Source organism: Engraulis encrasicolus, unplaced genomic scaffold (genome assembly GCF_034702125.1).
Source record: "Engraulis encrasicolus isolate BLACKSEA-1 unplaced genomic scaffold, IST_EnEncr_1.0 scaffold_61_np1212, whole genome shotgun sequence".
In the NCBI taxonomy this organism is placed as follows: domain Eukaryota; kingdom Metazoa; phylum Chordata; class Actinopteri; order Clupeiformes; family Engraulidae; genus Engraulis; species Engraulis encrasicolus.
The window spans coordinates 172,521-197,500 of record NW_026945939.1 but is presented as its reverse complement, the minus strand read 5'-3'; the positions used below and the strand labels follow the sequence as shown (position 1 = coordinate 197,500).

The 24,980-nt window shown below is 40.9% G+C and overlaps 1 protein-coding gene across 1 annotated transcript in view; it reads right to left on the bottom strand.

The window, feature by feature from the left end:
• The window catches only part of LOC134444598 (NACHT, LRR and PYD domains-containing protein 3-like), a 71,101-nt gene that overhangs the window by 3,732 nt on the left and 42,389 nt on the right, over positions 1–24,980 (bottom strand). The window contains exons 5-10 of the mRNA XM_063193857.1: positions 24,311–24,506; positions 23,955–24,198; positions 21,276–22,706; positions 20,116–20,217; positions 19,842–20,015; positions 13,397–13,570 (exon numbers count right to left, since the gene is read on the bottom strand). Of these exons, the coding sequence (XP_063049927.1) occupies positions 13,397–13,570; positions 19,842–20,015; positions 20,116–20,217; positions 21,276–22,706; positions 23,955–24,198; positions 24,311–24,506 (2,321 nt within the window). The remainder of the gene's footprint in view (positions 1–13,396; positions 13,571–19,841; positions 20,016–20,115; positions 20,218–21,275; positions 22,707–23,954; positions 24,199–24,310; positions 24,507–24,980) is intronic.

Here is a 24,980-nt window from a genome sequence, read left to right as displayed (position 1 = left end):
ATTGCCATAGTAGTGTAGTACTATAGTAGTTAACTTTCAATGTCTATTACAGCATGCCACAGGAGGTACGGCGCGCATTAAGGGGCTACGCCGTGTTTAAACTGTTTCACTCGTTTTTAGTCATTTTTGTGGCCAAAATCGTAATATTTGCCCATTTCATGTCAAATTCCTCCGAATACGCTGAATTTGGGGCAACTCTGAATTTGCCTCACCCCCGGATTGCGCAATCCCTCGTTAACAGGCTTGAGCGCATGCGCCATTTTGCTCGTTCTGTGAATGCAACCTGGTAATATTGTATTAAACGTTTTTATACATTTAATAGAAGTATGTATGGAGTGCCCTCATTTTCCTGATCATTTTGTTTACTATTTTCTACGTGTGATTATCATTTCTTTACTCTCAATCAGGGTTCACGTTAGCCGGCTGTGGCCGGACATTGGCCGTTTGCATGCATGAATGGCCGGCAAAATAAAATGTGGCCGGACAAAAATGTCCGACAAAAATGACAGCAATTACTCAGTAAATAATATTAGCTCATTTTAAATAGGCCTACTTAAAGTTACAAGACACCAGTAGGCCTAATATGAAACTGAACAAAGCTGAAAATATTTGTGAATAGCCTATGTAAATGAACTTGTCATGAACAGCACGCAATATTGCTTGCGCTCTCGTCCCCACCATCGTTGTCCCCAATCACGTTATGCTTATAATCACTTGACTCACCCTGGCTGCTGTGCTGTCGAGGAACGATTCTGTTGTAGGCTATTTTTACCATTATATCAGTGAACAGAACAAAGGGAAACTCTCTTCGGGTTTGCTGAAAAAACACACTGTTTGAGTTGATAATTTAGGGATCTGCGCACAGCACGTTGGCTGGCTGTTTTTTTCTCTCTTTCAGTTCGAGCTCTCGAGTGTGTGAAAGAAAGCGCGCGTTTACTCCCCGGCCCGTGCGCATAAGCAGGGCTCTAAATTAACACCAGCCAACTGGCCAAATGTTAGTGAAATTTAAGTTTTGTTAGCAGAAAAAAACAATTTACTACACTTTGACCCATTAGGGAGTGTGTGTTTGGCTATTTGAGGGAAGGTCCGTTAGATATTTCAAATGTCCGGTATTCTGCAATACAGCCGGCCACTTGTCCGGCCAGTGAGAATTCTAGCGTGAACACTGCCCTGAACGCCCACTGAAATATACAGTGGTGAGGCCAGCAGTAGCCTGGCCGCAGACTCCTTCTGGCGTTGAGTCTTGCTGGCCAGTTACGTCATAGCGAATCTGAAATTCACAATACAGTCAGTCGGTGTTGTTGGCTAGCTTGTTCACTTTGACTGCTACAAGTGGATTTCATAACGAAACTAAGACCATTCTCAAAGTTGGATTTCCAAGGGGAAAATATGTGATAAAGAATGGAGGACCGACAGAGCTGAAGGGTTTGCTGCAGGTGACCGGTCAACTACCCGATCATTTCAAAGTGAGCGGTACAACAGAAACTATTTTTTTTGTTTCCCCGGTGTCTTGTTTGCAACCGGCGAGAATGTGTGGAAGAACATTCGCATGGGATTTCACGACTTAACAATTTACTAAGGACTAAGGAGCCTCACGAAACAAATCCTCGCGGCTACTCATATTCATATTCAATGCCAAATTGCTTTGGACGTTTGGGGCGTCTCGAATAGATGTGGCTTTGGATGAACAGCGCCGGCTAAAGTAACGTTAGCATGCGCAACGCCAAAAGTGAAGGAAAAGAGCGGCGCCTGAACTTGATGTACGAGTTAAAGGTAAGATCAGTGTTTCCTATGTGTGTGAAGCCTGTGTTTGTGAGACCCGTGGGGAGATAAAGAATCCGCCGTGATTCTGTCTGGTGTGGTGGTAGCTTTTGTGATCTGAACAGGATTCTCATGTGCCCTGTAACTGTTTGTAAAGTTGAGTACAGGGCGTTGAGGTAAATCAAATATACCCGTGTAGCCTAACTACAAGACTCTGATCTAATTCCAAAGTGTAGGCATAACATAAATGACAGTCCCAAAATATTTGGTGACCATATCGAAGCTTGTGTAGTAATCTCTGTTTAAATGTTGACATTCGCTTCCTGCCACACCTTTGTCCCACATCGTTTGCCGTAGCCTCGTACAAGTAGATGTAGGCCTACATTTGCACGAGAATCCGGTGCTTATCACAAAAGCTACCACACCAGTTTGTTCGCCGTGGTGCTCAGCGGTCTATATGACACCATGTTTTGAATCCTGTGTGTGTGTGTGTGTCTTTCATTGAGCATCCGCCCTGATGTGGTTTATGTGAGACCACTGTTTGAATCCTGTGTGTGTGAGAGCAGTGGGCTGTGAAGGAGCTACACTCTTCACTACTCTCCCCTCCTCCTCTCCTCTCCTCTCCTCTCTTCTCCTCTCCTCTCCTCTCCTCTCTTTTCTCCTCTCCTCTCCTCTCCTTTCCTTCCCTTCCCTTTCCTTTCCTTTCCTCTCCTCTCCTCTCCTCTCTTTTCCCATCTCCTCTCCTCTCCTCTCCTCTCCTCTCCCCTCTCCTCTCCTCTCCTCTCCTCTCCTCTCCTCTTCTCTCCTCTCCACTCCTCTCCTCTCCTCTCCTCTCCTCTCCTCTCCACTTCACTACTCTCCTCTCCTCTGCTCTCCAGCTCTCTCTGCCGTGATGCTTCTGTTTGTCCACATTGCTGCTGTGTGGATTATGTGAGACCACTGTTTGAATCTTGTGTGTGTGTGTGTGTGTGTGTGTGTGTGTGTGTGTGTGTGTGTGTGTGTGTGTGTGTGTGTGTGTGTGTGTGTGTGTGTGTGTGTGTGTGTGTGTGTGTGTGTGTGTGTGTGTGTGTGTGAGAGAGAGAGAGTGAGAGATCTAATAACATTTTCTCTACGAAATGCAGCATGTTTTATTTTGTAGGCCTACCTTATGTTAAGAAAGCTATGACATATGAAACTTATCAGTAGGCGTATTTGGTAAATTTACAAAAATGTACTTATACTGTAGCTGTAGTATTATATATTTGAAAATCTGATATTGGAAAAGTCAGTGCCTCACCAGCCATAAAGTTGACCGCACGTTACTGGGCCAGAACATACCGACAGGCTGGTGTTTCTGGACAGAAATCTGTCCATCTAAGTATCATGCCTTTTGCATAATTATTACAATTCATTTTATTTTACTCATCCCTCATAGAATTCATTCTTGGTTATATTTCATTTTGTTATGATTTATTTTAAAAATCTGCAAAAATCAATAATCGTGATTAAAGGGGTATGTCACTACTTTGGGGCTTAGTACTGTTAAAATCCCTGCCCTAGGTTTAGTAAGGAGGAAATTGGTCCTATTTTTCACATCAGTGGCTGTCTTGTTTTAGACTCCCTCTGAGAGGCGAAATGTTGCTAAGCTAGCGAGAGTCAATCTAAACTTGTAGCACCACCCCCTACCAAGGCTTGAAAACGAAATTATTTTTCAATCGTTCCGTTCCGAACGGTTCAGGTAGGCCTTTATTTAACGTTTTCGTTCCTGAATTCGTTCCGCCACCAAAATTTCGTTCCTGAACCGGTTCGGAACGCAAAATATCGTTCGTTCTTATCGTTGTCGTTACAGTGTTTGGCAGGCCTATCAAGTTTTTTTATGGACTATACCTTATATCTAGAATAGGTGTACCCTATAGTATAGTATATAGTATTTGCCCTTGATTTACACCGTAGCTACTCTATGCCCAAAAATAATAGGCTTAATCACAAAAAAACATTCAGATGGGCTATCCCTCCCACATATAGCCTACAGACTTACTGTAGCCTATGAATAATTTCTTATCAAAAACATTTCTGGATACGTGCTAAACTCCTTACCTGGCTGTAAGTTTTATCCATATGGAGATCTTGCGCTATAATTCCTAACCCTGCATGGTGTAGATATGGTGTAGCTGGTCTGTTGCTGACAAATATCTCAAATTTCCTGTTTAACTCCAGCGCAAACACTTCAATGTATGCTTCAGGGTATGCTTTTGTGAAATTTTATAAAATATATAGAGAACAAAATAAACTGTTTAAAAATAACCAGTTTTGTGCATTTCAGAATAACGTTTCTGTTCCGGAACAGTTGAAGACCATTTCGTTTTCGTTTCTGTTTCTGCTCCTCATAAAATTGCGTAAAATTCCGTTCGTTCCCGTTTTCGGTTTTCGTTCCTTGAACCGGTTTGAAGCCCTGCCCCCTACACATGATTTGAGAAACATTTTTAGCGATACACGCTTGTTTGTACTGAGTACACATAGCAAAAAAAGGGTCTCCTAATTGCTGTCTTGGCAGTTGGGATTGTTGGGACTATTTTTTGCTGACCACGAGACGTGCTGAGTTTTACATGTCAAATTACTGCTGCTCCACAACAGCTGACGAGCTAGGCTGACAAGGGTACTTAGCCCCCAAATAGTGGCATACCCCTTTAATAATCGTGATTATGATTTTGATCCAAATAATCTTGATTATGATTTTTTTCCCATAATCGTGCAGCCCTAACATACACTCACAGACACACAAATGCACACGCACACACACACACACACACACACACACACACACACACACACACACACACACACACACACACACACACACACACACACACACACACCACACACACACACACACACACACACACACACAGAATGAGAATAACTGTATCAATATCAGAACCTGACTGATTCCCATGTTTGCTGTCTGCTTCATTATACATTTTGTCTCTTCTTACCACAGTGTCTGCAGTTTAGAGTCTGGATTCATGAGTAGAGCTGTGATCCGCTTCACACCAGAGTTTCCTAGTTCATTACGACCTAGATCCAGACGTATCAGGTGTGATAAGGGGTTTGATGTCAAAGCTGAAGCCAAGGCAGCACAGTCCTCTTCTGTTATACTGTAGTCACTAAGCCTGGGGAGAAAACGAGAGAGAGAGAGAGAGAGAGAGAGAGCGAGAGAGCGAGAGAGCGAGAGAGCGAGAGCAGGAAACTGAGTAATCCAGACAGACATACACACATGCATGCATGAATACATTACATTACATTACATTGCATTTGGCAGACGCTTTATAACCAAAGCGACTTTCAGAAGAGGACATAATCAAGCCAACATCACAAGCAAATACAAAGTGCACAGGAAATATACAGAGCAAAGTGCAGTTGCTATTATTAATAAGGAGTACACACACAGCACACACACAAACACATACACACACGCACACACACACACTCACACTCACTCACACACACTAAACTAAACTAGACTAAACTAAAGTAAACATCGCATACAACAACGCATACACTCTCACACACAGAGTGGTCCTCTATTTCACTTCTGGCTGTCCACTCAGTCACACACAGACACACACACAGACACACACACACACACACACACACACACACACACACACACACACACAGACACACACACACACACACACACACACACACACACACACACACACCCACACACACACACACACACACACACACACACACACACACACTCCTCTATTTCACTAATGCTGTGGTTTTGAAAGTATGGGCTAGGGATCACTTGGGGCCACCAGGGGATGCCAGAGCGGCCGCGGCAGGTTGGCAGGAAAAATATAGCAAATTAAACTGAATAGTGTAATAAACTGAATAACTTGAGTATGACAAAATAAATTTGAGCTAAACAATCCCAGTGGGATAATTGTATTATTTACAAGGTAAATATGTNTATATGAAGAGTTCAGATGCAAAACCCCCTAACTCCATTTCTGAAGACCTGAACTTCTATATTTTTAGGGAACCCCGTTGTTGGTTTAGTTTACATTCATGTACTTGATAATACATATAAATAGTTATATTACATAAATAAAATTAAAAGATATGCAATTTCGATAGCTTTGTATTAAATAAAAATGAATTAAGATTATTTTCTGAAAAGGCACTTAGGGGGTTTTGCATCTGAACTCTTCATATGCAGTATTTTATGCTTTCTGTAGTACTTGAATGGGTTTACTCAACTTCATTGAGTTGTGAAACCGAGTGCACAGAAAACAATTGTGTGGGATGGCGTATGTAAGGGGGGCCTTGGCTGGAATCTACCGGTATATTGGGGGTGTCGTGCCGAAAAGCGAGTCCCTGCCAGAACACGAGTGCCCTCATTGAAACCAATGGAAACCAATGACCAATTTTCAGATATTTTTTACCCATTTTTGCAGACAAATCCGACACAATTTAAGATGGAAAGCCTATCAATAAAGCATCTGCATTCCTTCTGGAAGTACCACAAAGAGCTGGTTACAATTTCAGTATTATTTCCATAAAATAATCGAAGAATTGTCATAACAAATGTTACGGTTTCATTCAATTATGTAATTTTAATTATGTATGTAAGTTAATTATGTAGTTAATTATGTAGTTAATTCTGCAAAAATGAGTGTAATTTTCTCTCCAAAAATGTCATTGGTTTCAATGAGGACACTCGTGTTCTGGCAGGGACTCGCTTTTCGGCACGACAGGGGCAATGACATGGTAATGTTTGGGAACCCTTGCACTAGTGGCTGTCTACTCAGTCATCACACACACACACACACACACACACACACACACACACACACACACACACACACACACACACACACACACACACACACACACACACACACACACACACACACACACACACACACACACACACACAAAATAGGAACCAAATCTGATTAATAAACTGACAACTATTTTGACAAACAAAAGCATCTTGTTATGGGACTACAGCTTCAGGGATACAGGAAACATCTTCTCTTCCAGATGAACATGCTCCCTATAACAGCTGATATTGAGCAATATTTAGCAAGTGGTCTTGCCCTTCTTTTACTTAGTCCACTGATGTTACGTCCACTGACCACCATCCTATGCACATGGTCTAGACTGCCAAACACAATGAGGACACATTTAGAGCCATAGCTTTCAATGGTAGATAACAGATGATGTAAGTCATTTTTTAATGCAGTAAGATTCCTCCGTGAACAGGTCAAAGGCGAAGGCTACTTCAAAGAGTCTTACTATTTTTCCTTCATTTGATATGCAAATGATATCTGGTGGGTTGGGTATTCCTGAAAAAACATTTTGTGGATGAATTAACCTCTTAAGCTGCGGTACTGTTTTTGAGTTTTTCATTTTATTTTGCACAACGTCTACTTACAGTAAATGGTTACTGTGTCTGACTGCATACTTTGACCTATCATGAAGTGGCTGGTACCAATTGAAAGTATAGACTCTGTAGAATCCACAGGCTTAGTGACTACAGTATAACAGAAGAGGACTGTGCTGCCTTGGCTTCAGCTTTGACATCAAACCCCTTATCACACCTGATACGTCTGGATCTAGGTCGTAATGAATTGGGAGACTGTGGAGTTAAGCAGATCTCTGCTCTACTCAGAAACACAGACTGTAAACTACACACACTGCAGTAAGAAGAGACAAAGTGTATGATGAAGCAGATAGCAAACATGGGAAACATCACTTCTGATATTGATAGAGTTCTCATTCTGTGTGTGTGTTTGTGTGTGTGTGTGTGTGTGTGTGTGTGTGTGTGTGTGTGTGTGTGTGTGTGTGTGTGTGTGTGTGTGTGTGTGTGTGTGTGTGTGTGTGTGTGTGTGTGTTTGTGTGCGCGCGCGTGTGCATGTGTGTGTCTGTGAGTGTATGTTAGGGCTGCACGATTATGGAAAAAAATCATAATCTTGATTATTTGGATCAAAATCATAATCACAATTATTAAAGGGGTATGCCACTATTTGGGGGCTAAGTACCCTTGTCATCCCAGCTCGTCAGCTGTTGTGGAGCAGCAGTAATTTGACATGTAAAACTCAGCACGTCTCGTGGTCAGCAAAAAATAGTCCCAACAATCCCAACTGCCAAGACAGCAATTAGGAGACCCTTTTTTTACTCAGTACAAACAAGCGTGTATCGTGAGTCAATTAGGAGTAGAAAAAAAATGTTTCTCAAATCATGTGTAGGGGGCAGGGCTTCGAACCGGTTCTAGGAACGAAAACCGAAAACAGGAACGAACAGAATTTTATGAGGAGCAGAAACGAAAGGAGGACGACGAAATGGTCTTCAACTGTTCTGGAACAGAAACGTTATTCTGAAATCCACAAAACCGGTTAATAACGGTTTATTTTGTTCTCTATATTTTATGAAATTTCACAAAAGCATACCCTGAAGCATACATTGAAGTGTTTGCGCTGTAGAGTTAAACAGGAAATTGGAGATATTTGTCAGCAACAGACCAGCTACACCATATCTACACCATGCAGGGTTAGGAATTATAGCGCAAGATCTCCATATGGATAAAACTTACAGCCAGGTAAGGAAGGTTAGGAATTATAGTGCAAGATCTCCATATGGATAAAACTTACAGCCAGGTAAGGAGTTTAGCACGTATCCAGAAATGTTTTTGATAAGAAATTATTCATAGGCTACAGTAAGTCTGTAGGCTGTATGTGGGATGCTATATGTAGCCTATTTGAATGTTTTTTGTGATTTAGCCTATTATTTTTGGGGATAGAGTAGCTACTGTGTAAATCAAGGGCAAATACTAATGGGTACGCCTATTCTAGGTATAAGGTACAGTCCATAAAAATAGACTTGATAGGCCCGCAAAACACTTCCGGGAACAATAAGAACGAACAATATTTTGCGTTCCGAACCGGTTCAGGAACGAAATTTTGGTGGGGGAACGAATTCAGGAACGAAAACGTTAAATAAAGGCCTACCTGAATCGTTCGGAACGGAACGATTGAAAAATAATTTAGTTTTCAAGCCCTGGTAGGGGGTGGTGCTACACGTTTAGATTGACTCTCGCTAGCTTAGCTACATTTCGCCTCCCAGAGGGAGTCTAAAATAAGACAGCCACTGACATGAAAAATAGGACCAATTTCCTCCTTACTAAACCTAGGGCAGGGATTTTAACAGTACTAAGCCCCAAAGTAGTGACATACCCCTTTAATCACGATTATTGATTTTTTCTGATTAAAAAAAATAATAATAATAACAAAATGAAATATAACCAAGAATGAATTCTATATGGGATGGGCAAAATAAAATGAATTGTAATAATTATGTAAAAAGCAATAGCATTAAACTTAGATGAACAGATTTCTGTTTAGAAACACCGGCCTGTCAGTATGCTCTGGCTTTAAGGATGCTTGAAGGCAGGTCACTATTGCCACGATTAAATGCAGCTTGAAATAACGATTGTTTCACAATTATATCAAGATTATCGATTATTTTCGATAAATTGTGCAGCCCTACTGTATGTGTCTGTGTGTGTGTTTGTGTGCGCACATGTGTGCGTCCGTGCATGAGTGTGTTTAAATTATGGTTGCATGCTTCTCTCTCTCTCTCCCTCTCCCTCTCTCTCTCTCTCTCTCTCTCTCTCTCTCTCTCTCTCTCTCTCTCTCTCTCTCTCCCTCTCTCCCTCTCTCTCTCCCTCTCAACAGGTTTGACTCCTGCAGTATAACAGAAGACGATTGTGCTGCCCTGACTTCAGCTTTGATATTAAACCCCTCATCACACCTGACAGCGCTGGAGCTGGGTTATAATGAACTGGGAGACTCTGGTGTGCAGCAGATCTCTACTCTACTCAGGAATCCAGACTGTAAACTACAGACACTGCGGTAAGATGAGACAAAGTGTATGATGAATTAGATAGCAAACATGGGAAACATCACTTCTGATACTGATACAGTTATTCCCATNCTGTGTGTGTGTGTGTGTGTGTGTGTGTGTGTGTGTGTGTGTGTGTGTGTGTGTGTGTGTGTGTGTGTGTGTGTGTGTGTGTGTGTGTTTGTGAGAGCGTATGCATCCCTGTGTAAGTGAGTTTAAATTATGGTTGCATGTTATGCGTTGCATATCAGCAAATAGAGCTGAGTATGGAAATGTAACTGAAATCTCTCTCTCTCCCTCTCTCTCTCTCTCTCTCTCTCTCTCTCTCTCTCTCTCTCTCTCTTCTCTCTCTTCTCTCTCTCTCTCTCTCTCTCTCTCTCTCTCTCTCTCTCTCTCTCTCTCTCTCTCTCTCTCTCTCTAGGCTTAGAGACTGCAGTATAACAGAAGAGAGCTGTGCTGCCCTTACTTCAGCTCTGATCTCAAATCCCTCATCACACCTGAGAGATCTCTATCTGAGTAGTAATAATCTAGAGGACTCGGTGTGAAGCATATCTCTGCTCTACTCAGAAATCCAGACTGTAAACTACAGAGATTGGGGTATGTAAAGAGACAAAGAGTGTGTCATGACGCAGACAGCAAACATGGGAAACTGGTTTTGATACTGATTTAATTTGATACTCAGTGTGTGTTTGTATGTGTATGTGTGTGTGTGTGTGTGTGTGTGTGTGTGTGTGTGTGTGTGTGTGTGTGTGTGTGTGTGTGTGTGTGTGTGTGTGTGTGTGTGTGTGTGTGTGTGTGTGTGTGTGCACACGTGCATGTGTGCGTGCGTGAGTGAGTTTAAATTATGGTTGCATGTTATGAATGCATACCAGCGACATCAGCACTAAGATTGTGAAAATAAAAATATATCTGCAATCCAGACTGTAAAATACAGACACTGGGGTCAGTAAAGGGACAAAGTGTGTGATGAAGCAGACAGCAAACCTGATACAGTTAGTGTGTACATTTAGTCTCGTAATTAGCAATTGTAACCCAATGAAATATTACGGTTACATTTATTATCCTATTTCCTATGTGTTTGTCTATGTAGCTGCGATTTCAATTCCCGTCCACTAGGTGGCGGTAGAGACACTGTTAGGAAGAGAGATACGTAGAGTAAGAATGAAAAGAATGAGCAATGAAAAGAAACGATTGTACTGAAGAACAGTTGTGAGAGAAAGAAATTACAAGTTAAATTATTTACTTTATTTTCATAAAACAGTTTAAGAATTTTATTTTGTTTAAGTAGTGATACCTTTGAGAAGCCAGATTCGTTGAAAGAAGATCCGGACTGCACTGGTTATTGTGTATTTAATTTCCCTTGCTCCGGTGAGTTTTTGTTTTCTTGTCTTCCCGCGCTAGTCGTGATATCAGCTGACTTTGTTGTGATTCACGGTATTTGGTTACGAAATATGTTCTGAGCCTAAGACACATCTTGTGAAGATGTGTTATATTCATATTGTTGTATTATTTCGTTGTGTACACTTATTTTGAGTAACTGTGATGTATTTTTATTGTAAGCTAAAAAAACCAACTGGAGTTGAACTGAACTGATGAACCAACTGCCTATGCTCGTGAATACTGTTTAGAATGTTGAGCTACTAAGCTAGCGACTGGGTTTCATTTTGTGCAGTTTATGGACTGAATGGACTATTACGTTTCAACTACTGCACTCTCAGTATTGAAGAATACGTTTCAGAAAGGACAAGAGTGAATAAGAAGAGTATTGACAGTATTGTTACCCTGCTATGCAGGTTGGTTTTTTTTGAAGATTGATTTCAACCTAGACCTCCTTGATTTCAACGAACTGTCGCCGAACTGTCCTGGACACACGCGCGGCTGGTAGTGGAGAGAAGCGATCTGGCCCACAGACCCACTCGCCTACAGCTGCGTGATCGTTCGGCATCCAAAGCCATCAGATAAGCACACACCCGCACGTGGGACACATAAAAAAAAACATACTACCCGGGTAGATGGACACTTTTGGACTTGAGCATTATTTATTTAATTATTTTATTTTATTTCCTTATTCAGAGATCTGAAGGTTTTTCTTTTCTACTTTCTGATTTATTCTACTTTTTCTATTTATTCTATCTTCCTTATCTAAGGACAATATAAAGGACCATCTAAAGAGTCTATACAGAAAAAAGAGGTTTAAATTGAGTGTTTCTCCCATATGAATAAATGCCGGCAATGTTTTCAAACTTTACCTACTGGTCATCGTTGTATTATCCAGTGTTGCAAAGTCCGCTTATTATAAACGACATTGGGCTTCTTTTTTTGAGCAGTCGCTTTGAATTTTGTAAAGTCGCGGGTTGCGGTTTTTTTGGGCTTGCTCTTTTCAGGGTTGGGCTTGCTGTTTTCTCCTCTTCTGCCGGTCATTTGAATGTGTTTCTCAATGGCAACTCGTTTTTTCTCACTCATCCTTACAAGTGACCCTACTACAGCATTGTTAACTGCCACTTTCTGTGGTCACTTGAGGGGATTTTAGCTGCCACGCAGACCCCTGCAAAGAGCAAGGTCTTCCCTGACTAGGCACGCGACTGACGACCCACCCCTTCGGTTGCTTATTTTGGGCTTGTTTTCACTAGGCCCGTCAGTCGCTTCTTTTGGGCTTGTTTTCAGGACGTCAGTCGCTTATTTGTCGTAGAAAATCTAGCAACACTGGTATTATCCTTACTCCTCGAAAAGAACCTATGACTAAGGGTGCTCGGTTAATATCTATTCATACCTTATGCAGAGTACCCTACCTTACACAATGTTTTGCGAGTTTGATTGCACCTTGTGTTTTGATATCGGTCTGATGGAGGCAGAGCGAGCTTGCGCATGAAAATGTCAATATAAACAAAGGTGTGGACAGTCGGGTGTATGGTTCGCTTGCTGAAGACATTTTTGCGAGATAGAAAATGGTCCATGGTCTGTCAACTAGCCGTCTTCCTCTCCTGTCTCCAGTGTGTGTGTTTGTGCATATCTGTCGCTTGTTTGGCAGTTTCATTGGCGCACAAGCATGAAGACCTGTATGGAAGTTGCGCATGGAAATGTTCAGATTTTAATCATTTTGTGTTAACATCATATACTTTCATGCAGAGAGCATATCAAAAGACGTGGTTAGTGCCTCGTGTAGCGACAAACAGTGCATTGTTTGGAGACAGACCAGCATAGCCGAGCTTACATGTCATGAATGTAGTAAATATGCCTATATTATAACAAAACCAAAACTTCTCATGTACCATACATTTTGAAATCACTAACCCAAGTTTCTCGATTCTGCAGTGTGGGTCCTCCAGTAGAGCGCAGAACTGCTTCACTCTTGAATCTCCTGATTCCTTCCCATCCAGGTCCAGCTCTGTCAGGAGTAATGGGTGCCTACCCAGAACTGAAGTCAGATACTCACAGCCTTGATCTGCTGCATCACTTTTCAACAGTCTGCAAAGAAAATTAAAAGAATTAATATTTTGCAGTTTTTTATTTTGTATTTTTATTTATAAGCACACATAATATGATGCCTCTGAATTCAGGTAAAATAATCACGTGGGTACTTTAGTAGCTTTAGAATGGTATACTTTGATGCATCTGGATTGTTCACTGATATGCATATCCACAGCATTTAGCATTAGAAGCTGAACTGAGAACAAAAAAAAATATCAGCATTTCCAATCACTATAACCAGGTATTAATAACTTAATTTCAAAACAGCTCTTGCCTCAGTCTCTTTAGTTTACATTGAGGGTCCTGTAATAGATCAATGAGTAACTTCACTCCAGAGTCTCCAGGGTCGTTTCCTCTCAGGTCCAGCTCCTCAAGGTGTGAAGGGTTTGATTTGAGAGCTGAGGCCAGAGCAGCATATCCTCTTCCTGTTACACCACAGTCTGACAATCTGGAGAGAAAGGTCTGTATCTTGATATTGCTTGTTAGCTATGCTTACATGGGCATTCTTTATCCTTGACTGGAATAGATCTAAACTGATGCTGTGATCTGAATACAGTGTTTCTGTCCAGTCCACTAGTGCATAGGTACTGGCCATACAGTTGACCTTACGTCATGGAACTCCTCCCAAAACGACACCAGAAAAACTGTACAATATGACAACTAGATCAGACTACACAAAGCCTTCCAATCTAATTAGAATTTTAATCAGACCAGACATAGAATATATCACATAAGTGAGTACACCCCTCACATTTTTGCAGATTTGTGAGTTAATCTTTTCATGGGAGAGCAGTAAAGAAATTTCACTTTGACACAATGATTAGTGACCTTTTAACAACATATATAACCGATCAAATTTCTTGTTCACTCTAAATACAGCCATTAATGTTTGAACATTGCCCACAAAAGTGAGTACACCCCAGATTAAAATCCAGTACAGAAGGGGCCGTGTTGGCTGGAATCGTCTCGAAATGAAAAGGGATTAAAATAGCTTAAATAGATTGGTGTGAGATTTGAATGCAATCCTAAGGAGAGTATCATGATCTGCATCAATAGTCATAGTACATACTTACATGCATGTTTCTTTTAGGTCTAATTCAGACTGCCAATGTTGACAGTATTCATGTATTCCCAAACCATGTCAGTCCCACTACCATGCTTGAATATTGTGAGGATCAACTTCTCTTGTAAAACCTTTTTACCACAGCACATGTTTGACACCACCTAAAGCACATTTGTTTATCGTCTCAAGTAGGGGTCGACCGATACAGATTTTTAAATGGCCGATGCGATACAGATTTTTTTTTCATCACCCTTGGCCAATACCCGATTTCCGATACCCGTTATTTGGGGCCGATATGGGTTTAAAAAAAAGGTTGAAACATGACAAATATTCCAGGTCTCAAGTTAAAAATTAACATTCCTTTAACATTATCAAATTCAGGTAGAACTTGTAACATTTAAACATAGGCGAGTGCATTTATGAGAAAAATACACCTAACCCCAAAAAAATTCTAACAAAAGGTTTCTCAGTGGTTTACAGTACTATCAGATGTACTTAACAACATACTAAAAATCTGCCAAAATCTGACTTCAGGAAAGGCCTCATTTTCAAGATGGCCGCCGCAGGGCCCTTAAATTGACTCTGGCCTTAAAATTGCATTGAAATGACCAGGAATAGTGGTGTTTGATGCATGTTTCAACCTTGTAATGTTGTATTTAGACTATGTCCTTGATATATATATGATTATTAGTGGAGTTTGCAGTTAAAAATCAATTTACAACTGTATGGTACTGTAATATTAGACAAATTTGGCCTAGCGGTTAGGCTAAATACCGCTAACCTCTTCTTTGTGTGCATTTTAGGTTTTTTTTATTTCAATTATGATTATTTTTTTACATTAATATTACATGTTTTGCATTTGCATGTTTTAAAATATATTTATTTATTTTATTTTGTCACTGATGATCAATGGTAAAAAGCAAGGAATCCATACGAAGGATTCAAAATTTCACTTTTCACTGCATCCTGTATGGATAGACAAGAGATGACTGTGGCCATAAAATGACATTGAAATGACCAGGAATATGGATCATGTAATGTTGTTAGAATATTTCCCTGATATTGTGAATGGTTATAAATGCATTTTGATTTTGTTTTGATTGATGGCAGCCTACTGTGATATTAGCCAGATCTGCTCTGGCATACTGTATGTAGGCTAAGTACTGTTATCCTGTTTGTTTGTGATTATGATTATTTTCACTTTACTTAAAAAAAAAAATCTTTATGTTTTTACATTTTATTTATTTATTATATATATTTATTTATGTATTTATACTGTATGTATGTAGGTCCGATGACCGTAGCCTTATAAAGACCTTGAAATGACCAGGAAAGGTGATGGTTCATATTTGTTTTGACCAAGTAAAATTGAAATAACATTTTGGGGATTAACTTAGAATTATCCACATCATACGGATCCCAATAATATTAAACTCTGACCTCTTCAGTTGTGCTGAAGAATTTGAATTTGGAACAAAATGTGTTAAGTTATTTTTTTAATTTAAATATAATACAACATCAAACAGGAAATTCATCCATGACTTCCATCATGACTCTGGCCAAGCTGAAGTGTGAGCCATGTTCTTAATGGTGTCTGTCACAACCAAAACAGACTGCTCACTACAGGCATTGAGTTATTGTCAAGCAAAGTGCATTGAGTTTCAAAAATTTGGGCAGCGCTGAAATGGCACAGATGAGCAGCTTGACCAGATTGACCTGATCTTGAAATATTGTGCAGCATCATAGTAACAGGCTAAATCACAGTAGCTGGCTTAACATGATGCCAGAGAATTCCCCATCCTGCTAAAATGAATGTGACCTGTGGCCATCATTATGAAGTACTTTGAATTGCTAGTTATGTCATACTTCCAGTGAAAGGCACTCAAGCTATGATGCTACCAATGCACGTATAACTCTTTGGCAAGAATCTGCTTCATCTTCCAGTTAAGTCTGTAGGACTTGGATACAAGCAAGAGAAGGCCCGGCTGGTTTTAGAGTGGATGGAGCCAGGGATCACAAAGTAAAATGAGCTGCTGTAGCTATCCAAACGGCGCAAGTGGAGTGGCCTTGCAAGATGTCCAACCAATAAATTACCCTATGGATGCAGTACTCCCACCGGGTCCATGCCCCTTGCTTGCCCTGGGATACAGGCAGAGCAGGAGCACCACCTTGTCAAGACTGAGTCACTGTTTGCACAATCATGCTCAGCCTTCTGTTTTTCACCCTACTAATAAATGACTGGACGTCAACCTACAGTACCACTCCAATCTTGTTAAGTTCACAGACGATCAAGAGGGACAAGGCACAGTACAGGAAAGAGGTAGACCATTTGAGCAGCACAAAGATGAGATTTGGGTTTGGCCTGATTATCATTGATCAAATCTCTTCAAGACTTGGTCTGACCAAGAGCATAACAATCAATATTTCCCAAACGGCATGGTCGACCCACCCCCTTGGTTTGCTAATGGTTGCATGCTTCCCAACATGAATGCTTTTCCGGAGCTCAGAAATGATATGTGTATTGCTCTTGGCCTGACTAGAAGCAATGCTGAAGGTGTTGCGTCATCAGGAGGGCATGGCCTGGCTAGGTTTGGACATCAATGATGACCATCAATGATGACCTATTCTGGACCAACACGGCATGTCAAGAAGTGTCTCAACTTCCTGAACAGTCGAGGCAAATGCTTCGCCATCATGACCACATTTCTAAGACAAACCATTAAGTGCAACCAAGATCATTTGTGTACCTGTCCATGCACAACACACTGGAGACAATTGATAAGGTATAGATGGTTCATGTATTTCTTCCAGAATCCATGTGATGTGAGGTTTTAAGCTGAAATACTATGGCATGCCCCTTTAGGAGACAAGGAGAATGAGTGGAGTTGAAAGGAAATTCACGCCTATTTAGGAAATTGTACTTGATCCCACTTTTTTGCATTGGTGGCACAGGGTATGATTTAGCTTGGTTACCATTGTGATGGAGTGACCATCACTAGGGTTGTGAGTGTGTTCTGACTGTCACACCAACAGGCTTGGCTCTTTGGTGTAGCGGTCATGGGCCCAGTTTACTACCCCAGAAGGTCTGGGTTCGATTCTCATCTGGGCAACTCTACTCCCCTTTGCCACAACCATATTGAATGGGTTTGGATACACCACCCACAAAGTGATCACAATAGTGATGCAAGCCACTCCACAAGCTTCTCTTCTGGCACCACCAGAGTCTCAAACAGACTGTAAGGATGCTGAGTTCTCCAACAGGCTGCCAGAAAAATCTGCATCTTTCCAAAGAACAATTGTACTCAGACCCACCAGAAAAGACTTTTCCCACATACAACTGTACTATGTATGCATGTTGCTCTAAACAAATACATAATAAACTGTCTTGTGCTCACAATATAGGGCAGTCATGGGTGAGCGGTTAGGGCATCAGACTTGAATCCCAGAGGTTGCCGGTTCGACTCCCGACCCGCCAGGTTGGTGGGGGGAGTAATTAACCAGTGCTCTCCCCATCCTCCTCCATGACTGAGGTACCCTGAGCATGGTACCGTCCCACCGCACTGCTCCCCATGGGGCGCCACTGAGGGCTGCCCCCTTGCACGGGTGAGGTATAAATGCAATTTCGTTGTGTGCAGTGTGCAGTGTTCACTTGTGTGCTGTGGAGTGCTGTGTCACAATGACAATGGGAGTTGGAGTTTCCCAATGGGCTTTCACTTTTCGCTTTCAATATCTTGTTTTTTGCTGGTGCTAATACCTGATCTGACTACTGTGCGCGTATGTACAATTTTATTCATTTATTTATGGTTACTGTAATGTTTTGGTATTTTGTGGCTGTGTACTTAGGATATGTTAAGATAAGTTAAGAAGTATTATTGGTTGTGCCTGTGAAAATAGATGTTATAATGTCATGCACTTTTAATGTTTGTCATGTCTTGTCTATCCATACAGGACGCAGTGAAAAGTGAAATTTTGAATCCTTCGTATGGATTCCTTGCTTTTTACCATTGATCATCAGTGACAAAATAAAAGAAATATATTTTAAAACATGCACATACAAAACATGTATATTAATGTAAAAAATAATCATAATTGAAAAAAAAACACCTAAAATGCACACAAAGAATAGGTTAGCAGTATTTAGCCTAACCGCTAGGCCAAATTTGTCTAATATTATAGTACCATACAGTTGTAAATTGATTTTTTAACAGCAAACTGCACTAATAACCATATACATATCAAGGACATAGTCTAAATACAACATTACAAGGTTGAAACATGCATCAAACACCACTATTCCTGGTCATTTCAATGCAATTTTAAGGCCAGAGTCAATTTAAGGGCCCTGTGGCGGCCATCTTGAAAATGAGGCCTTTCCTGAAGTCAGATTTTGGCAGATTTTTAGTATGTTGTTAAGTACATCAGATAGTACTGTAAACCACTGAGAAACCTTTTGTTAGAATTTTTTTGGGGTTAAGTCATAACTGCACCTGCCTAACACCCACTCTAACAATCAAGTAATGTCTAACAATCAAGTAATAAAAAAATAAAGTGTCTTGGCGCTTAAAAAAAAACCCTGAATGACATAAAATAATAAATATTGCGTATCGGCCAAAACCACACACGTATCGGCCGATACCGATACACTTAAAATGTAAATATCGGCCCGATACCGATACCGATATATATATATATCGATCTATCCTTAGTCACAAGAGAGGTGAACAGACCAAGGATATGGATCACTGGAACCAAGATAAACACATTTGCGTTAGATGCTGTCAAGCATGTGTGGTGGTAAACAAAAAAAGTTTTAAAAAAAAGTTTATCCTCTCAATATTCAAGCATGGTAGCGGGACTAACATGGTTTGGGGATGCATGAATGTTGTCAACAATGGTAATCTGAATTACACCTGAAGGAATCATGTATGTCAACATACAATGTGACTACTGAAGCAGATCATGATACTCACCATCAAATCTCACAGCAATCCATTTAAGCCAGAGACAGGCTCAAAATGTAAATGGTTGAAACGCACACTGATGACCTCCCTTTTCATCCCTTTTCATTTCAAGACGATTCGAGCCAACACGGCCCCACCTACCAGATTTTAATCTGGGGTGTACTCACTTTTGTGGCCAAGGTTCAAACATTAATGGCTGTATTTTGTTCTTTTCTGAGAGAACGAGAAATGTAAGCGGTTATATATGTTGCTAAAAGGTCACTAATCATTGTGTCAAAGTGAAATGTCTTTAATGCTCTCCTATGAAAAGATATACTCACAAATCTGCAAACATGTGAGGGGTGTACTCACTTATGTGATATAGTGTATTTATTTGGATTGTTTATGCAGTATATGTATAATATTCTATTTCCACGTGCACACAGATGGTCTTACACTGCAAAGTGTTGAAGAGACTGGATCATATTTAGAACCTTGCCTTGACAAATAATCCTTAAGAATCATTACGGCTTGTCATCAGAAATAATGACCTTAATTCATGCAATTACTAATTCTGCAACATAGTGTACATATCAATAGTTCTGTAGTGCTGTACAATACAAAACAACTTTAAACTACTAGCATGCAGATATTAGTCATCAATGACGGGCAGGATAGTGGGGTTTACAGTATTATGAAGATATCATATGTATAACCTCAGTGTCTCCAATACACAGTTTGGGCTCTTCAGTCCATCACACAGTTGTTGTAATCCAACATCTCCAATGCAGTTGTCACTGAGTTCCAGGTGTCTCAGCTTTGAGGTTTTTTTGCAGAGGACAGATGCTAGTGTTCCACCGCTCTGTTCAGTGAGCCCACAGCTGCCAACCCTGAAGGGGGAAATGCAACCAGTGACTAGACACTCTTTTAAGAATGACCTTACTGCTACTGTCAATTAAACAAACAAAGGGGAGCCAATCATACACTTACAGAGTTGTTTGGGATTCCTCCACTACTGGCTGCAGCCTCAGGAGAGCTTCATCAGACCTGATGAACTTCTTCAGGTCAAACACATCCATATTCTGGTCTGATGTCAGCAGATATGTATAAAGTACTGGAGAAAAGTAGTGGAGTAGAAGTACCAGTATCATCTTGTCAAATGACTTGAGTAAAAGTCAAAAGTAACCTTTCCTTACCTTACTCAAGTAAAAGGACAAAAATATTCAAAATGTGTTGTACTTAAGTAAAGCAAGTAGAAGTATTGGAAGTTTTGCTACTTGAGTAAAAAGTAGAAGTAGAAGTAAAAGTACTGCATTAAAAAAAAATGAGGGAAAAAAAAAGCCAGTCAAAAGTTTGAATACCATTTGGTTTATTAGAGCCCTGTACAATACTGCCCTACAAAGCAAAAAGGCAGTAACTACGCAGAGCTCCAAACTGAGTAAATTGATACTGCAATCTAGTCCAAGTAGTTTTGGGGAGATTATTGACATGCAGCAGTTTTGTTACTTTATATTGCCACCTTTTATGCAGATGAATCATTTTATTTAAATTTAAACTTTGATATATATGTCATTAAAGTCATAGTAACTCATTTTCCACAACAACGCAGTTACTGCCTTTTTGCTTTGTAGGGCAGAATAAGTCTCTTATGAAGTCCCTATATTGTCCCTCAAAGGAGAACATTGAATCTAAATAGGGCCAGGGATGGCAGCCGTCATACTCCTCCTCCTCGCCTTAATGTGAGTTGGTTGGTGTCGTTGATGTTGATGGCGATACCTCGTGTACCTCATCCATCTTGCCAACATGCCAGTGTCAATGCCAACTGAGCGTCACTGACCGCGCCAAAAGACATGCGCGAGAATGCGATCTGCTTTTATTTCCCTACCATTGCATCGCCCACTGACCGTGAACACGTTCCATCATATCTGGTGATGACAGAGCCATCTAGCGCTCGGGCATAGAAACAAGTAACGAGTAACGAAAGCAGCACATGAAAAATATATCGGAGTAAAAGTATTAATTTCATCAGAAAAATGTAGTGCAGTAAAAGTATGAGGAAAATATTATTACTCAAAAAAGTACAGATACTGCAGTTTAGTACTGAAGTGCAGTACTTCGTTACTTTTACTTCGTTACTATACACCTCTGATGTCAGCAGCACAAACACTAGAGCTGACCACTGTCCAGGTGAGAGCTGGACTTCTGAAAGTGTACCTGCACTGAGGAAGCTCTGTATCTCCTGCACTAAGGACTGATCATTGAGTTCATTCAAGCAGTGGAAGAGGTTGATCATCCTTTCTGAGGAAGAGGCCTCCCTGATCTTCTCCTTAATGTATTTGATTGTTTCATCATTGTCCATCTTAATTTGTCTTGTTGGTATTAGACCATGCAGGAGAGTCTGATTTGATTCCAGAGAGAGGCCAAGAAGGAAGCGGAGGAAGAGGTCAAAGCGTCCATCTTCATAAGCCAAAGCTTTGTCCACAGCACTCTTATGCAAGGTGATTATCGATTTCATCACTGGAGGTGAATGTGGTGAGGATATAATGTCTGTCCTTTCAACAGCCACCATCAAAAATGCATACAAAGCAGCAAGATACTCCTGGATACTGAGATGCACAAAGCAGAACACTGTCCCCAGAAAGATTCCTGATTCTTCTCGAAAGATCTGAGTGCACATCCCAGAGTATACTGTTGCCTCTTGAACGTCAATGCCACAGTCTCTGAGGTCTTTGTCATAAAAGATCAGATTGCCCTTCTCTAACTGTTCATAGGCCAGTTTTCCAAGATGGAGGATCAGCTCATGGTTCCAATGTGTGTCAATGTCATGCACATTGTCAAATTTCATGTTTCTCTGTCTGGTTTGGAAAATAAGGAAATATGTATACATTTCCGTCAAAGTCTTCGGAACCTGTGTGTCTCCTGATGAATAAATCATCTCAAGAACTGTAGCAGCAATCCAAGTGAACACAGGTATGTGGCACATGATGTAGAGGCTCCTTGATGATTTAATGTGGGAAATGATTCTGCGTGCAAGACCCTCATTGCTTATCCTGTTCCTGAAGTACTCCTCCTTCTGTGCATCATTGAACCCTTGTACTTCTGTGGCCAGGTCAATACACTCTGGAGGAATTTGACTGGCTGCTGCTGGTCGAGAGGTTATCCAAAGCAGGGCAGAGGGGAGCAGATTGCCTTTAATGAGGTTTGTCAAGAGAACATCCAATGACGTGATGACTCTTTCATCGCTCAAGTTTTCATTTTTCTGAAAGTTTAGCTGAAGCCTACATTCATCCAAGCCATCAAACACAAACAGCACTTTATATTTCTTCTGACTGACAATTGTTAACTGCTTTGTGGTGAAGAAGATGGTGGTGAAGTGATGAATAAGACCCATCAAAGACCATTTCTCGTCTCTCATGAGGTTGAGCTCTCGAAAGCACATTGGGAAGATGAAATCTATCTCTTTGTGTGCATTTTCCTCAGCCCAGTCCAGGATGTACTTCTGCACAGAGATAGTTTTGCCGATGCCAGCTACCCCCGTTGTCAAAACTCTTCTGATCGGTTTGTCCTGACCAATGTTCCCTCTAATTTCTCCAGTGCCTGAGCAAATGCACTATATCACTGAGCAGAGCCAATGACCTCAATGAGCGGGTCGAACCCCTACACCCCCCTCTCCCCCATTTTAGGGCTAACATTGATGCTTAATAATATGTTGATTATATTGTCATTGAATTGCGTTGTGAATATTACAAAATCAGTTAAGTAATGTTTCCAATTCAGATCTTGAATATTTCTTAATCATCAACCCACCACCATCAATATACTGTGGGCTACATTTGTCTTTACAGCAGCCCAGCCCAGAATGTTAAATTTATGTTTAAAAGGATGAATGATTTAACTTGGATTTAAATGTTTTATAATAGGCTGGGCCTATGTAACAAATTCAAAAGACTAAAATATTGTGCTTAAATTAGGCCTTGATGAAGTAAAAGTAGGCTATGCACTGTCACTTTAAGAGCTCGTAAAAATGTCAGACTTTGGGAAGCAAGCGTTATTCTTACCGGACAGTCTGACTGACCTTCTGGGTTTTATGGACCTTCTTATCAGTAGGCTAGTAGTTCGTTTAGGCATATTAATTAGGATATGCTTTCAAGACATTTCCACTGCTTTCATCAAGACCATTTTGACTAATTTAAACCAATTGGAGTTGGAGCAACTCTTTGGCAGAAAGCAGCACGCACTTCCAATGATGCCAATAGTGCGAGAGATTTTGCCACTCGCAAAGCTACAGGCATCCATTAAAATCGGTCCAGACGCTCGAGACCGTTATCAACATTCATATTAGATTCACGATTTAGTTCTGAGAGCTAGGAGCAAGAACTTAGAATTTAGGCTTTTTGTGTACTTAACACAACCAAACGCCGTAGATTAGGCTGCGAGTGACAGCTGTTACAACGTTGTCTGGTCACTGTTTTAAAGATTCTACTGACAGCATTCGAAGCGCGGCGGATCCGCGCTCTGTCTGATCGCTATTTAAAAAGCAGCTGGAGGCGCAATGCTGATTGTAAGCAGAAATCCGCGTCTAGTGTGATCGCTTAAACTGCTGTAAGATAGACGTTTCATATTTTAAGAATATGTTTTATTTCGATTGGATATTATAATGATACAATGAGTGGAAATTTCGGCCAACAATCAACTGTGTCTCCACACAAATTTGCCGCCTTGCTTTACCTGTGCTGCATGGATTTGCTCTGCGCGGAGAACGTGAGAGCAGTGCGCGATTGTGCAGTCGCGCAGCTTAGAGGGAACATTGGTCCTGACCAGATGAAGGCTTGAAGATGTCAGCACATTTGATTAGTTTGTCCTGATCAGCTGATCTCTTGGATCTGTACTCAATTTGTCTGACTTCATGCTCTACATTTACTTTCCCACTTCCTCCTTCTGTGATGTAGAGGTCTGTATAGATGTTTTGTAGCAGAACAGAGCTTCCATGTGTGACTATTCCTTCAAACACACTCTGGTACTTGTTCTTGAGATTTATTTTCAGGTATTTCTGACAAATTACATTGAGCTCATCTAGTTGAAAACAAATGCAACATGAGCAACCAGGGAGACAGAGTGATACAGAAAAAATGGTGTAGCTACAGTATTTGATATAACTACATGTTACCAACAAAGAAATTCTTACTCTTATTCAATTTGTCAGCAAGATCCTGGTGCTCCATCTTACAGAGGAAGTGCAGTGCCATCTTGAGGACACACTCTCTGGCATCACTCTCATCATCTGATTTCATCTCAAAGTCTTCCTGGTAGTCTGGACTGAGAACCTGCTTAAATCTCTGCAACTCTGTCTTTAAAAAGGTGACCATCTCCTCCTCAAGCACCTAAAGCAGACGTACATCACACATGCCCTTACTGTACAGTACACATCACATATGTCCTTACTGTACAGTACACATCACGCCCTTTGACTGTCTGGACCTGAGACTTGATTGGTTTGCCCTTTATTGTCATTGGCCTAAATTTTCCCACTGGCACTTAAGTCTGTTCTCCGCACGCACTCTATACGTATGTGCTTTCCTCTTTTGTGGATTTCCCCCTCTGAAACGTTGGCACACCCCTGGCGGTTACCTCCGAATTGCAGTACAACATGGGTGTGATATAGGCTAAATTGGGGCTGAGTCTTCACCACGTTGATCAGTTGTGAATAGTAAGAAACCATGGAGCATGTGACGTACACATCACACCCTTTTAAGATTTACTGTCCGGACCAGAGACTTGATTTGGTCTTTACTTGGGTCTGGATGTGTGATCCATTTTCTGGATTTGCATACAGCAATATGCACAAATTAGATCAT